The sequence below is a fragment of the Carettochelys insculpta genome, chromosome 2 (assembly GCF_033958435.1).
Source record: "Carettochelys insculpta isolate YL-2023 chromosome 2, ASM3395843v1, whole genome shotgun sequence".
In the NCBI taxonomy this organism is placed as follows: domain Eukaryota; kingdom Metazoa; phylum Chordata; order Testudines; family Carettochelyidae; genus Carettochelys; species Carettochelys insculpta.
The window spans coordinates 238,688,147-238,704,114 of NC_134138.1; the positions used below are offsets into that span (position 1 = coordinate 238,688,147).

The 15,968-nt window shown below is 45.1% G+C and overlaps 1 protein-coding gene across 1 annotated transcript in view; it reads left to right on the top strand.

Annotated features, from left to right (window-relative positions):
* Positions 1–15,968, top strand: part of ABCB1 (ATP binding cassette subfamily B member 1) — a 160,011-nt gene that overhangs the window by 136,659 nt on the left and 7,384 nt on the right. The window contains exons 24-28 of the mRNA XM_074985502.1: positions 2,247–2,347; positions 3,005–3,145; positions 6,415–6,571; positions 8,208–8,405; positions 8,973–9,179. Of these exons, the coding sequence (XP_074841603.1) occupies positions 2,247–2,347; positions 3,005–3,145; positions 6,415–6,571; positions 8,208–8,405; positions 8,973–9,179 (804 nt within the window). The remainder of the gene's footprint in view (positions 1–2,246; positions 2,348–3,004; positions 3,146–6,414; positions 6,572–8,207; positions 8,406–8,972; positions 9,180–15,968) is intronic.

Here is a 15,968-nt window from a genome sequence, read left to right on the forward strand (position 1 = left end):
ACACCTCGCTGCTTTTACAGATCCAGACTAACACAGCTACCCCTCTGATACTTTAAACCAGGAAAACAACTCAGAACCAAAGACGAGTTTAAAGGCTGGCAGATAGAAATTTATATATGTATTTACTTAAAAGCAGAGCAAATTTGACCTAAAGTCTTTGGAAGCCAAAGATGAAGCCTCATTAATGGATTTTTACAGTAATTTTTTTCAGCGCTACGCTTCAAAATGGTACAAATTTCCAATAGACCCTAAAGGAAGTCCATGTTTCTCTTTGCACAGGAACCTGAACATTGGACTGGGTTGTCTAAGTGGCAGTATTTTAGATGTGAGCCTGTTTAATACTTTCATTATCTAGACTTACCGTTAAACCATTTTGTCACTACATATTCTTATGTCTAGTTGAGCTAGGCAATTATTCTGTTTTTGTTTAGGAGGGGAAAAAAATTACTCTAATAAGGAAAATAATGTACCATTAAACTGTAGCTTTTCTTTCCCATTGTTTTATCCAGCTGAAAGATGAAAGTTAAATACACTCATTTCAGTTATCTTTTGTTTAGTGTAGGAGGCCTATGATTTATAAACCCTGAAGTCTTTAACAGGTTACTAAACATTTGTCACTGTTAAAATAAGCTAATTTGATTAGTAAGGAATTATACATATTTAATTAAGAATAAATTTAATTAAAACAAAATGTACTTTTGCTTACATGATTGCATACTGCAGAAGCAATTCAAACCAGCCTCATTGATTAATCAGAAATTACAACTTTTCTTTTGAGAAATTAGATTTCCTCTGCATAATAGTGAATATTAGTGTCAGTGTTAGGAATAACTGTGGAAAAAGCAGGAATATGGTGAAATAGAGAGCCAAATTAGTTGTTCTGGGGTTTCACCCTGACTTATTTGACTTTTAACCCTTATTAATTCCCCTTTCCTGTTACTTTCTTACCTATTTCTATGTGCTTCTGCTACTTTTATTTCCAGATCACCTTGTGGCATCATTTATATCTTCACAGTAATGGGGGTGTGTGCATGTAGGGGGAAAAATCTTAGCTAAAATTTTACAAATTAATTATGCCATACTACAAAAAGATCATAGAATGGAATAAGTAAGACATGGTTATAAAATAAGGCATAAAATATCATATTGCCTCTATACAAATCCATGGTATGCCCATATCTTGAATAGTTTGTTCACATGTGGTTGTCCTATCTCAGAAGAGATATTAAAATTGAGAAAGGTATAAAAAGGACAACAAAAATGATGAAAGGTATCAAACAGCTTCCATATGAGGAAATATTAATAAAACTAGGATGTTTCAGCTTGAAGAACACACCACTAAGAGGGATATGGTAGGTCTATAAAATCATGACTGACATGTAGAAAGTGTTAGTTACTCCTCCTCATAACACAAGAATTAGAAATCACTAAATGATAATAAGCAGCAGATTTAAAACAAACAAAAAATTCTTCACACAGTGCACAGTTAACCTGGTGAACTCTTTGCCACAGGATGTTGAAGGCCAAGACTTCAATGGGGTTCAAAAAGAACTAGATAAATTCGTGGAGGATGGCCAGGATGCACAGGGATGGTATCTGCTTTTGCATTCTAGAAGCTGGTAATGAGTGACAGGATGTCTGTTTGCTTCATTCCTTCTGAAGCACCTGGCACTGGTCACTGTCAGAAGACAAGATACTGGACTAGAGGGACCATTGGTCTCACTCATTGTGGCTGTTCTTACACTTTCACTTTTGATATATGGAATCTTCATATTAAATAATTTTCAACAAACTATGGAGTCTTGGTGGGATTTTCAAAAGCATCTAGGGGACTAGCCAGCCAAGTCCTCTTTTAATAGATGGTGGTTGCCTGAGTCCTTTAGCCACTTTTGAAAATCCCATGCTGTTTTATTTTATTATGGCCTTCAAAGGTGCAAAGTCAAAAGGATTTAGGTGCCAAACTGACACCTGTGCCTTTGAAAATTTGTAATTTTTGAAAGTGACTAATAATATTGGATATCCAGTTTGGGAAATCTTAAAGAGGGTTGATTTTTCAAAAAATTCTGAACATACACCTTCTGAAAATCAGGCTGTTTAGAATTGAGCACTGACGTTCACTTATCACCATTCAAAATGTTAATTGTATGATTTTTATAACATTTATCCCAAGCTCTTTTTATCAGGTCAGAATTAGAAAATGAAGTGTGGTTTTATTTTTCTATTTCTGGGTGTATGCTTTGTTGCAGATTGCTACTGAAGCCATAGAAAATATTCGCACTGTTGTAACTTTGACCCAGGAAAGAAAATTTGAATTTATGTATGGACAGAATTTGCAAGTACCATACAGGTAATAAATATAAACTTTAAAAAAAATCAAGCTAACTTGTTGGTTTCAAACTGAATGAAAATTTTCATTAATAGACTAAAACAATTTATTCTGTGCAAGTTTATCACAAAAGATCCTACATCAAACCCAGTGTTAACAATAAAAATATGCCATATATTTTGCTTCAAACACAATTGTAACACAGTAGTTTCTGGTCTTTGATTAAATTAATTTTTCTTTACATCCCGTATGATATTTATTGTTATTCGCTTTGGTCCTCATCAGCGTATGTTCTAGAAACTTACTAGTTCATTTAGCAATTTTTGTAATCAGAGTCTTAGTTTTGTATGTGTTCATGGACTTCTTCATTGTGTATTCAGGCAAAAAGCCAGAGAAATCTTGCACAGGTAAAAACTGAAGGAACAAATTCCAGAATTATAGAGTAGTTTTTTAGACTGCCGAGCAGTAAAGCTGTTTCATCAGCCCAACAATACAGGCAACATAAAGCATCATATCATATTTGACATGTTTGGTTGGGTCTTAAAGAACAGAATATTGCTCTACTGGAACCAGTCTTACTCCCTGGAGAATCAGGACTTCTTAATGACTTTCTACTTGTGCTACAAGATTGTACAATACATGTATACATTATGTGACATTATTCATCCTTTGTTACAGAAATTCAGTGAAGAAGGCACATATCTTTGGATTTACTTTTGGTCTTTCACAAGCAATGATGTATTTTACCCATGCTGGATGTTTTCGGTTTGGTGCTTATCTAGTGGAAAAGGGACTCATGGATTTTAAAAGTGTGTTTTTGTAAGTGTATTTCTGCAATTTCTTTTTTGTCCATACAAAGGAAGGTGTTTATATATCGGGGGCTGATAAGCTTATCAAAATAAAATAAGCAGGACAAAAAGAATCATACATAGACCATTTGTCTATGTACTGACCTGCAGCATTGGCCTTCATCTTGAATCAGGGTCAATAACTTATTTGGTTTATCTTTCCCATATGTAATGCTTTGGGTAAATATGTTAACAGGGTCCTTTGTTTAATTATATACAGTAGACCCCTAACTATGCACACTCAAGTTGATGTATCTCAGGTTAACACGACTCTCAGTGGTGGGGAAACTGATCAGTACTGCTGCGCTGTTCAGTCTCCCGGCTCCTGTCAGGGCAGCAGCCAAGATGCCACCCCTGACGGGAGAGGAGAAACCGCTCCTGTCAGGGCAGCAGCTGCTCCTGTCAGTGGCAGCAGCCAAGATTCAGGATCTCAGCTACCACCCCTGACAGGAGCGGGCAAACTGAAGAGGACAGCAGCCCTGGTCAGTTTACTGGCTCTGCAAGTGCAGAGCCAGGCTACCTCCTGGTCCCAGGCTCCCCTCCACTCGCTGGAGCCCAGAAACTGACCAGGGCTGCTGGCCTCATCAGTTTCCTGGATCCCCGGAGTTGTCCGTGAAATTTGACTTACGCGGGGGTTGCGAGAACACAACCCTCGCATAAGTTGGGGGTCTACTGTATGGAATGCTGGTAGACATTGGTACAGCTCTCATTGTGCCTTGTCTCAAATGTTGTGGTGCTCTGGTTCTTAAGGAAGGACGATATAGAAATGATGTATGGGGTGTTTTGAAATAATGTCTAATATTTAACTTACTATAATTTGCCATCTTGGTTTCAGTTGTCAGCCTTTCAGATGTCTGTTTGTGGAGTGCCTACAGGTCCCAAATGAGATTGGAGCCCTGTTTTGCTAGGTGCTATACATGGCTAACTAGAATCTCTATCAGAGTGTTTGTAGCCTAAATAGAAAACACACTCAGTCTCCTCCTCTCAGAAGTGAACATGCACTCACATTTTCCACCATGAGTAATGGGTTAGGACTTACCTCATTAGCACCGCCTGCTGGTCATTTTGCAGATAAGCTCCACGTGCTGGTATGCCTGACTCCCAGTGGTTTCACACATTATCACTTCTGTTCCTGGATCCTTGTCACTCCAACCTCTGCAGCATCCTATTTGGGACAAACCCCTCTGGCCATGCTATACGCTGTGCTCTCCCATTTTAGGGAACAGTGTTGCAGTCCAACTGTCAATTCACTTTCTAGTGCAAGGAAGCCTGCCCAATACTCCATGTCCTGGACCAGGGATGCCATAGATGGCAGCCAGATGTGTATCCCCCTCCAACCTCACAGTGCATTTCCCTGTGACAGCTCTCTGCTACCTCAGATCTTTCTTCACCCTTACCTCATGCCCTCAGCATGCTAGTCTTCACATTCAGTCAAGAGCTCTCTCTCACTCACCCCTGTTCCTGCCCAGCACTGTTCTGTCCAGGTGGCTAGCTTCCATCCACCTGCAAGGCAGCCAGCTCTCTCTCCCTGAGCTCCAGGTAGCAACTCACCCTGCTCTTCCCTGCGGCGCTTTGTGTGTAGGCCTACCAGACCCTGATTGGCTGCCCCTCATAGGCCTTGCATATTGGCTGCTTTTCATACAGCCTGCCTTAACCCCTCACTGGCCAGCAAGGGATGGACACACCATCACACTTGCCCAAAGTCATCCAGGAGATCTGTTGTAGAGCCTGTAACTGAATCCACATCCATTGGGTAAAATCCAATGGGAGGTTTGTTGGTGATGGCAGTGGGACTGGGATTTTTCCCCTTAAGGTGGATTATGGTTAACTTGTTGTTTTTATTGTTCTAGACACTTCCCTAGAAAAATAAAGCTATGTTTTTTAAAAGTGAAATAATTAACAAACTTCTTATGGTTACTATGCTGATGTATTTGGATACAATGTACAATTACAGGTTTCCAAAGCATCCTATACAACTATACTTGTGGCTGGGATAATTTGTTAACCACTGTTGAAAGTTAATCCCTCTTGCATAGTCAGATATGCCAAATAGCATCAATTATTAATTGTAATTATTAATTATAGTAATTATGGTAATGCTAAGGGGCCATCCAAGAATAAGCCACATTCTTTTAGTTGCTGTATGAATAGAAGAGTGGACAGTCCTTGCCCCAAAGAGCTGAGTCTAAATAGATAAAACAAAGAGGGTGGGGAAGAGAGCAGAACACATATACACAGTGAGTACTTTAATGGCAGTCCTGTTGTGTGAATTTCATGGTTTTTTGCAGGGTGGGAGAGTCAGCTAGGAGGAAATCAGGTAAATGGAAATCAAAGTGAAGGAAGGGGAGGCACTGCAGAGAGAACATGTCAGAGGCTATGTCTAGATTGAAGGCTTCTCCCAACAGACGTGTCTACTGACATCCCGGTGTTTCTCATTCAACAAGGAAGAAGAAACTTGTCAGCAGAGGGGGTTTTCCTGATATTTGGCCCTGTGAGAATGGGCCAAATGTCGCGAAAGTCTCTCTTGACAAAACTGTTGGCAGGAGATACACAAGTGTGTTGCACAATTTGCGTATCTCTTACTGACAGTTCTTGGCCATCTAGACATAGACAGAAAGGCAGACTGGGGGCAGAAGTGGGCAAAAGGCAAAAGTCTGGAGTGAAACTGAAGTGAAAAGACTGTAAGGGAGAACAAGGCTGGAGCAGCCAATCTGCACAGAGCAGACAATGTCCAGTCAAACCTATTCCAGCACCTCCTACTGGCTGAATCTTGGCTGGTTTTCCCTGCAGAGAGTCTCCCCCCACCCCCCGCACAGTTTTAGATCCAGGGACAGCATGTTGTCTAGATTAGTTTCATTTGCCTCCCCCACCTGTATGCAGCAGTCCCTGTTTTAGCTGCTTCTGCAGATGAGCCTTTTGCCTTCTTCACACTAGCCAAGCTCTCACTAAGTACTTACCTGTCTCCCTGCTGTTAGAATGTGGGATCCTGCCGAAAGTTAGCAACTGCATTAACAAAAGGAAAAACTGAGTTTGGAACGTATGCTAGTTTCTCTGGTTAATAAAAGTGGATACCTTCGCCATAGTACAAAACTATGTACTTAGACTATGGACTCACTACTTTGATATTGAACAAGTATTATTCTATCTTTTAACTCTAGCCACCACCCATGTCTTTGCTCCTCTGTGTCCATAACCTTCTTACCTGATAGTTTTATTTTCTCTCTTGTTTTGTTCTCTCAGGGTGTTTTCTGCTATTGTATTTGGTGCAATGGCACTAGGACAAGTCAGTTCATTTGCTCCAGACTATGCCAAAGCCAAGACATCAGCAGCACACTTGTTCATGCTATTTGAAAGAGTCCCATTAATCGACAGTTACAGTGAGGAAGGACAGAAGCCTGTAAGTTGACCATTGTGTTATGGACCATATCGCCTACTACCTTAAATAATGTTGACACTGACTTTTTTCCCCTCATCCACAACTTCGGTGTTTAGATTAACATTTGCATCATGTTTCATCCAAAAACTACGTGGACCAAATTCTGCTTCTTAAATTTACCTTCTGTCTGCTCCTTTCTCATACTTCTTTGTGGAGAACAGTCTGCAAGGTCCAGAGATAATGGGAACAATTCTGCAGGGCAGCTGATTCCCCTTCTATGCAGGAGGAGCAGATCCATGCATGGACCTCAGAAATATAATCAAACCCTACCTTAGCCTTGTAAAATGGTACAGGATCCAAACTGAATGCAAGACATTAATAATAAATGATAGTGTGCTATAGGAGCTAAGAAGTGGGTGAAGCTAGAGGGACATCACTCAAAAAGGCAGACTTGACACTAGCAGCTCAGTATATTATTTTTAAAGGACAGAGATGTGCATGGTGGTACACACAAATAAAGATAGAAGAACTTTACTGCAAGGAACTTACTATCTGACTAACAGTTCTTATTTTTAAAATAATGCCAAATATAAGAATATGTTATAAATGTGAGAAACCAAGAATTTGCTGTAAGTGTTTTGGGTACATATATGATAATGATAATTACACAATAATAATTTAGTTTGGAAAAAAATTAAGGAAGGATTGCTTTGGCACAGATGCCAAGAATATCAGAAGTGGTTATTGTTATTCAGTGTTTAACTCAAGACTTTGAAAGGAGCCTGATTTACAGAAAGCATTAGACAAAGCTGGAGAACCAAAATTGTCATCATTTTTGAAAATATGACATGTTCAAACTACAGTGTAGCAGAGCTAGCAGAATCAATCTTTAAAATAATGTTATACTGTCCAGTAAATCCTTGCTATAATGGACTAATGGGGGGGAAGTTGTCCTCTATTATCAAAAATCCATTATATGTGAGGGTTTACCTGCTCAACCACCCCTGCCAGGCTCCCCAGCCAAAGCACCCATGCACCCCCTCAAAAACAAAACCCCTACCTCTCACCGGAGGAGATGGTGGACCCCACCATGTCTCTGGAGGTGCCCAGCAATGCAGCTGAAGGCACCCTGCTGTGCAGCAAGAAGTGCCCCACTTCATGTGGCTGGAGGCACCTGGCCACACATGGCTGGAGGTGCCCCATCGTGTGGCTGGAGATGCATCACCACGTGTGGCTGGAGATGCATCACCACATGCAGCTGGAGGGGTCACCACATGACCTGGAGGAGCTGCTGCCAGAGCCCCCAAGTATGCATGGTGGAGAAGATGGCAGCTCCTCCAGGCTGCACTAGCGGTAAATCCTTACACATTGTTGGTGAGGGGGAATGATTTTATTGGCCCCCTCTGACTTTGGGAACGATGGAGGGCCATCTGTTGTTCCCAAAGTCCACTACATTGGGGTCTGCAAAATAGAGAATTTACTGTATGTTAATTTTTGAATCATCACAAAAGCGACCTGATCCTGGCTGTACTGAATTTAATGGCAAAATTCCTGTTCGAGTCAATAGTAACAGGATGGTTCTGGTTTTCAGCACATTGTTTTATGATCTGTCAGAATTCTCCTAAAAATTGATGCTAGGTTACCATTTCAATTATAGAAAAGCTTTGGTGGCAACATAGCATTCAAAGAAGTGGTGTTTAACTATCCAACTCGACCGGATGTCCAAGTGCTTCAGGGCTTGAACATTGAGGTAAAAAAGGGACAGACCCTGGCGCTCGTAGGCAGCAGCGGCTGTGGAAAGAGCACCGTGGTTCAGTTACTTGAAAGATTCTACAATCCTCTTGATGGAGAAATGGTAAGTGAGTCCTTTTGAGAACCTGGTTAAAGGGTAACTTACCTGTCTTACTCTCGTTAATATAATAGAAAACAATAGGTGCTCTTCATATTTTATATGCTCTGTGAAAATTAAGTGGAGGCACAAGTGAATTTTTAGGGTTCTGTGTATAATCATAGAAAAGGAGGCAGGCTGCAAAATTTTCCGTACTGTCTGTCTATTACCTATACTGTTAGATATAATGATTGATGAATTGGGTTGAAACCCTCCCCTCTCAGAATAATTTTGTTGATAGCAGAAGCATTGTAGTTACTGTTGGATAACTGGATTATCTCCATGTACCACTCTTGGCACAGCTGTGCTGGAACAGATAAAATTACCCTGAACAAAGCTTGTTTTGTTTTCTTTAACAAACTTTGAGAATTACAGGCAACAGGGGAAATGCAAACATCAACACCATTCTTCAGTGCGGGAAACATGCTTCCACAATTGTTGATATTAGTTCTACAGAGTGAAAAAGTTGGGGGGACATTTTTCATGTAAGATAAAGCTTCTCCAATCTGACATGTAAGTATGCTTGCTTTTTAGCTGCTGGATGGCCAAAATGTAAAGGAATTAAATATCCAATGGCTTAGAGCTCAGATTGGTATTGTCTCTCAAGAGCCAATCCTGTTTGACTGCAGTATTGCTGAGAATATTGCATACGGAGATAACAGCAGGGAGGTGTCACAAAAGGAGATTATAAATGCAGCAAAAGCAGCCAACATACACTCCTTCATTGACTCTCTGCCAGATGTAAGTTAAATCTTTTCTTACTCAAAATGAAAGGTAATTTACAAAGAAAAATAACAAGGAGTTGTACCCTTTTATGCTTCTTGGGGATATAAAGGGAGCTAAAAAGGTGTGTTTTTCCCATATCTATTTATTACTTTAGAAATTGAAATCTTCTCTACAACATTTTGGGGAACTATAAGGTTTTTGAAACCAAATATATGAAATCTGATTAACTGAGAGAGATACAAGCTTTTAATTAAAAGATTGTTTAAAATATTGTGTTTAAAACATTTTGTTTGTTTTTGTTAGTGCCCACATATCTAAAACACTTGGAAGAGATTATTTTTGTTAAGGATTCAGTTGTGGGCTGAGAACATTGCCAAACTGAATCCTCCTAGGCATCCTCCAGCTCATCCTGCACAACAGACTTGGTATGTCTGTTAATTCTAAGATTAAAAGCAAAAGACCAAGCAGGTCTTCTTTATATGTTAAAAAGAAACAAAGTTCAAGTGCAATTTTTGCATGTTGAAATTGCATCGTGCAGAACTGTGCCTATAAGATCTGCAAGTTCCTAAAGTCAAGTAATTAAATCTTGTAAAATACGTCCTCTCAAATTTTAAAACATTTTTCTTCCAATACCTCAAATTAAACTGAGATTCCCAGCAATATGTGCCATGCATACCACATTCTCCTGGCCTATAACCAGAGTTTGCATCAGTGTGGATGGAATGAACCCAGGTTTACTCTACAGTCACAGCCCCCTCCACTAGCCAGAGAAGCAGCACCTCTCAGGGTTGCTGTTACATTTCCCACAGGGACATCCCCCAGGCTCCCCTTGCAGAGTCTTAGAACAGTGTTTCTCTATCTTTTTTATAAAAAGTACCCCTTTCTCAAGAAAGAAATTAAAAATACCCCCAGACTTCTCTCATGTAGCCCTACGGGTCCACATACTACAGTTTGAGAAACATGGTCCTAAGGTAATCTGAGAGCTTGAAACAAGTGCCATTCAACCTGTCCAGAGTACTGTACCCGTCGCAGGAGTCAGATTTGTTTTGCGTATCACCAAGTTACACCTCACTTAAAAACTACTTACAAACCCATGCAAAAATATCACAGAAGACTACTGCTGAGAACTTGCTGACTTTCTACCATCTTATTATCAAATAAATGAATTGGAATAGAAATATTGTACTTATATTTCAGCATAAGGCATATGAAGCAGTAGAAACAAGTCATTGAATGAACTTTTACATTGTATTGACTTTCTTGTGTTTGTTATGTAGCCTTTTGTAAAACTAGGCAAATATCTTGATGAGTTGATGTACCCCTGGAAGACTTTGGTGTACCCCCAAGGGTACATGTACCCTTGATTGAGAAACACTGCCTTAGAGCATGTTGAACTGTGTTTGCTTACCCCCAGGTGGGATATTCGTGGGAACAGCTTCTGTTAAAAACAAAACAAAACAAACAAAACAAAAAACCCAACCCTCAATAGATAATGCTAGACAGAGGGGTGATTTATAGTAAACTCTTTCATATCCAGCATTCTATCATCCAGAACTCTGAAATAACTGGCATTTTAACCATAAGTAAATTTTAGTTACATTTTCTCTAAGAACCATATAGTAAAAGAAAATACAAATAAGTACAGCAGCTACAGTATAAGTTTAAGTACTGTATAACTACTGCTGTTGTTGGTAAACAAAGTACTCTTCATACATTGTTGGTTGTTTCTTAATATCTAATCTTGTGTTTCTTTAGTGTTATGCATTGCGAGGTATACCTCTCTATTATCCAGAATATTTGAATATCTGTCAACCTCCCAGTGGATATGAAAGAGTTTTCTGTACCATACTCTGTACAGAAGGGGGGAAACTAAATAGAAGAAAGAAGAGGTAGGGAGGCCAAGCACGCTTTTTTGCAAGTGAGGAGGGAAGTTGTTGTGTTTAGGGACCACAAGGGGTTGTGGCTATATTATAATTTTTAAATGTCTTAATTAAAAAAACAACAGAAATCTGTCTCAGAACCATCTAGCCATGCACCTAGCTGGCCTATAGTAATACATGATCTTATCTTTACATTCAGTTGCACTTCCAATATCCTCTCATCCCCGTTACATTGCGTCATGAACTAGCTTGGAAACACTGAGGGATAAAGAACGCAACAGTGTCTAAGCAGGGCTAAATTCCAAATGGGCCATTTGAACTCTGCCACAGTAGAAATACTAACTTGAGAGAAAATGGTTTTACAACTGTGTCAACTTCATTTTTCTGAATTAATTGTAAGGTGGCCAAAAACCAAATAGTTTATCTGCGCTGCCATGTTTTAGATTTAAAATATTTCAAGGTACAGTGTGAATTCCCTCTGTGCACATCATCAGCTGCTCAGTACCAAAAGTGAAGGCTGGTGGAGTAAATTCTAGTAATTTTGCAGTGTGCACTGATACATTTGATCTGCTGAAGTCAATGGACATATACCATTTACATGAGTGGAAGATATGGCCCAAAGTTTAGTTAAACATTTCGATAATTTAATTATCTTAATCCTGAAAAGTGAGGAGTCAACAAAAATCAGAACCACCACCAGAACTTTTGGACCCCCTTGCTAGTTTATTAAATATGGAAACTGATCTCCCACAGTAAAAACTGTAGTGTTCAGCTTTGCAACAGGTTCAAATGCAGTCCTTACAAAAGTCAGTGCAGGGTTTGAGGGAGCACGAACCAGTTAATTAGTAAACTGATGCATATTTGAAAAGCTAACATGATTGGATGCTGCATGTCAGTTGTGACTGTCCAATAGATATGTACCTAATTTAACTTAAAACCATAACAATCTTTTAAGTTATGGTTTTCCCTTTGATGTACACTTATAAGAGGAAAAATGCTCAAGTGGTTAGGCTGCTAGTCTAGGGCTTGGAAGACAACCAAATTATAATTCATTTCCTTGACCTGTAATATGTCCTGTGTGAACTCTCAGCACCTTGGTCCCCATCTGTAAAATGGGTTAATACACTTGACTTCCCTACCTCACAGGAGTGTTATCAGGATAAAAACATTGAAAATTAGGCTGCCTCAGATATTATGGTAATGGAGCTCTTGGCTACGTCTACACGTGAACGCTACATCGAAGTAGCTTATTTCGATGTAGCGACATCGAAATAGCCTATTTCGATGAATAACATCTACACGTCCTCCAGGGCTGGCAACGTCAACGTTCCAACGTTGACATTGCGCAGCACCACATCGAAATAGGCGCTGCGAGGGAACGTCTACACGCCAAAGTAGCACACATCGAAATAAGGGTGCCAGGAACAGCTGCAGAGAGGGTCACAGGGCGGACTAGCGCTTCCGGGGCAACAGCTAGCCGCTCCCTTAAAGGGCCCCTCCCAGACACACGCAGCCTGCACAGCACGCGGTTTGCAGAGCCATAGGCACGCACACCTCGAGCGATGCAGTCATGGATCCCCAGCAGCAGCAGCAGCCAGAGGTCCACCCAGCTGCCTCTGCAGGAGCAGGGCTCGCTCTGCTCCATGCCATGCAGGAGGCAGCTGAGCACCTCCTTGCCACAGAGGAGGAGCTGCCTGCAGGGGAGGAGGACTCAACCCCCAACCCTGCAGCACCCCGCCGCTCCCCCCGCCGCACACGCCGCTGGCTGTGGAGCTATCCCACGAGCACCGACTGGTGGGAGCGGCTGGTGCTCGGAGAGTGGGACGACGACCGCTGGCTCCAGAACTTTCGGATGAGCCGGCAGACATTTCTGGAGCTATGCCAGTGGCTCACCCCAGCACTGAGGCACCAGGACACCTTCATGTGGCGTGCCCTCAGCGTTGAGAAACGGGTCGGCATCGCTGTCTGGAAGCTGGCCACTCCAGACAGCTACCGATCCGTGGGCCAGCAGTTTGGAGTCGGCAAGGCCACCGTCGGGGCTGTCCTCATGGAGGTAAGAGAACCCACGGGGGGCGGGGGGAGGCAGCCGTGGCAGGGGAGGGGGGGCAGGGGGGCCCTGGCAGGGGAGGGCCACACACACCCTGCACACCCCTCATTGGTGCTCTCCCATGTGCTTCCCCTGCAGGTCGTCCGCGCCATCAGTGCCCTGCTCCTCCACAGGCTCGTGAGGCTTGGGGACCCGGATGCTGCCATCGCGGGCTTTGCCACCCTGGGCTTCCCCAGTTGCTTCGGGGCTCTGGATGGGACTCTCATCCCCATCCGCGCCCCAGAACACAGTGGAGGACGCTACCTAAACAGGAAGGGCTACCACTCAGTGGTCCTCCAGGCCTTGGTGGACAGCTGGGGCCGTTTCCTGGACATTTATGTGGGCTGGCCTGGCAGCACCCATGACGCCCAGGTATTCCGGAACTCGGGCCTGTGCCGCTGGCTGGAGGCAGGGACCTACATCCCCCAGTGGGAGATCCCTGTGGGGGACACCACCATGCCCCTTTGCGTCATCGCAGATGCGGCATACCCCCTCCAGCCCTGGCTCATGCACCCATACACAGGCCATCTGTCTGCCAGCCAGGAGCGCTTCAACCAGTGCCTGAACCACGTGCGCCAGGTGGTGGAGTGCACATTTGGCCACCTCAAAGGGCGCTGGAGGTGTTTCCTCACCCGCCTTGATGCGGGCCCCACCAACATCCCCCAGATTGTGGGCGCGTGCAGCGCCCTCCACAACCTGGTGGAGAGCAAGGGGAAGGCCTTCTTTCAGGGCTGGGCTGTGGAGGCCGGAAGGGCTGATGTGCAGCCACCCGCTGCCCCCAGTCGCCAGGTGGACCCCGAAGGGACCCAGGTCTGGGATGCCCTGCGGGCCCACTTCGATGAGGCCACGGGGTGAACGCTGGCAGGCCCCCCAGTGCTCCCTCCATCCTCCACAACACTCCCTGCCCCTACACCCACACCACAGAGCACCCAAGAGCCCCCCCCACTTTTCTTGTAAAAATAAAAGCAGACAGTTGTTCGTCAACTCAAATATCTTTAGAACTCTTATTATTATTATCAACAAGACTAACTAACTATGTACAGGGAAATTCTAACAATAAATATATATACATTATAAAAATAGGGATAACATGAAAGGGGAAGACAAGGAAGGGGAGAACTATTTACATGGGGGGGTAAGGATCACCATGATAACGGGTCAAATATACAAACTATTTACAGCAAAGTAACTTAAAAACTGGGGGGAATATATACAAAGGGCGAGGGGGGGGCCACGTCCTGGGCCCCACGCCCCTAAAGTCCAGTGCTGGGATTGGGCGGCTGGGATCCCCGCCTCGGCCTCAGCCCTGGCCGGGGCTGGCTGGGGGCCAGGCGGACCGGAAGATACGGCCGGCGAGTGTCAGCTGGCCCCAGGTCCCCCTCGGCGGAAGGGCCCTTGGTGGCGGGTGGCGGTGCAACGGCGGACGGCGCAGCGGCCGAAGCAGCGGGTGGAGCAGCAGGTGGAGGAGGCAGGGTGGGTGCTGTGGTGGCCGGCGTGGCATGGGGAGCCAGGGAGTCCGCGATACGGTTGAGAGTCCGCATGTAGGCCCCCCATGCCTCCTGGCGCCAGGCCAGCGCCCGCTCCTGCAGCTGGAGGCGGCGTTCCTCCACCCGCAGCTGCTGCTCGGCGACCTCCAGCTGCTGACGGTGGGGGGCCAGCAGTGGGGGGTCCGTCGCCGTCGGCTGGTGGTGCTGGGTCTGCTGTCTTCCCCGCCGTGGGGCTCGTCGGTCCTCCGCCGAGGGGCTGGCCTGGAGTGATGGCCCCGGAGGGCTGCCCGGGACCACTGACGCCTCGCCGTCGCTCTCCGGTCCTTCCGATGGTGCAGCTGCGGAACACAGGAGGGGGGGAAGAAGAGTGGAGACAGGCGTTAGTGTTGGCCCCGAGCCGTGGCCCTTGTCCCCCCACCCCTCTGCTGCAGGTTCCCCATCCCCGTCCCCGGGAGATGCTGCTGTGATGGATGGGGTTCAGGGGTCCCCCTGCACTGCACCCCGTCCGCTGGCATGAGTGACTCTCACTCAGCAGGTACAACAGGAGGTTTATTAGACAACAGATGCCCAGTTTCTCACAGAAGTGACAGTACAGCAGTCAGAGACGGTCCTTCCAACCCGTCCTGGGGAGAAGACCCCGAGGGGTACCCCTCTGGGGTGTAGCTTTCCCCCTCCTCAGGCTGGCTGCCTTCTAGCTCTCCCTTCCCCTAGCCTCTAACTGCCGCCCCAGATTCAAACCCAGCTTGGCTCCTCCCTCCTCTTTGTTCAGAGCAGAGGTGTAACCTGCCAGTTGTAGCCCCAGGATCATCCTTAGCCACTGGGAGCTATTCAGCTTGTTTCTCATATGTAGCCTGAGTCTTGCATTTGCACTCCTCCCACTCCATCACATGTTGCTGCTGCTGCTGCTGGGTGTCCCACCCCCTCCCCCGGGGGACCCTAGAGGTTCCGCTCCCCCGAGCCCTGGGGATGGGGCATGGCACTGTCATGCTCGGGGGGGAAGGGGCTGATGCACTCTTCTGAGGGACATGCCACTGCTGTCCTTGTGGCCATGGTCATCTGGGCATGTGGAGGGCCCTGGTCATATCTATTACCCCCGTCCCTCAACCCCGGGGGTGTGCACCGGGGGGGGGTACATACCTGACGGTCCACTCCCACGGTCAGGGGACACCCGGGGGGTGGACGCCCGGCTGGAGCTCCTGGATGGGAGTATGATCTGGAGGCCGGCGTCACTCGAGGAGGACTCCCTCTCCTCCTCCTCCTCCTCCGGTGCCCCGGGGGTGGGCTCCTGGGGGGGGGCCCAGGGTGTGGGGCTTGCTTCCGGGGCAGACTCCGCCTCCGGGGCCTGCTGGGG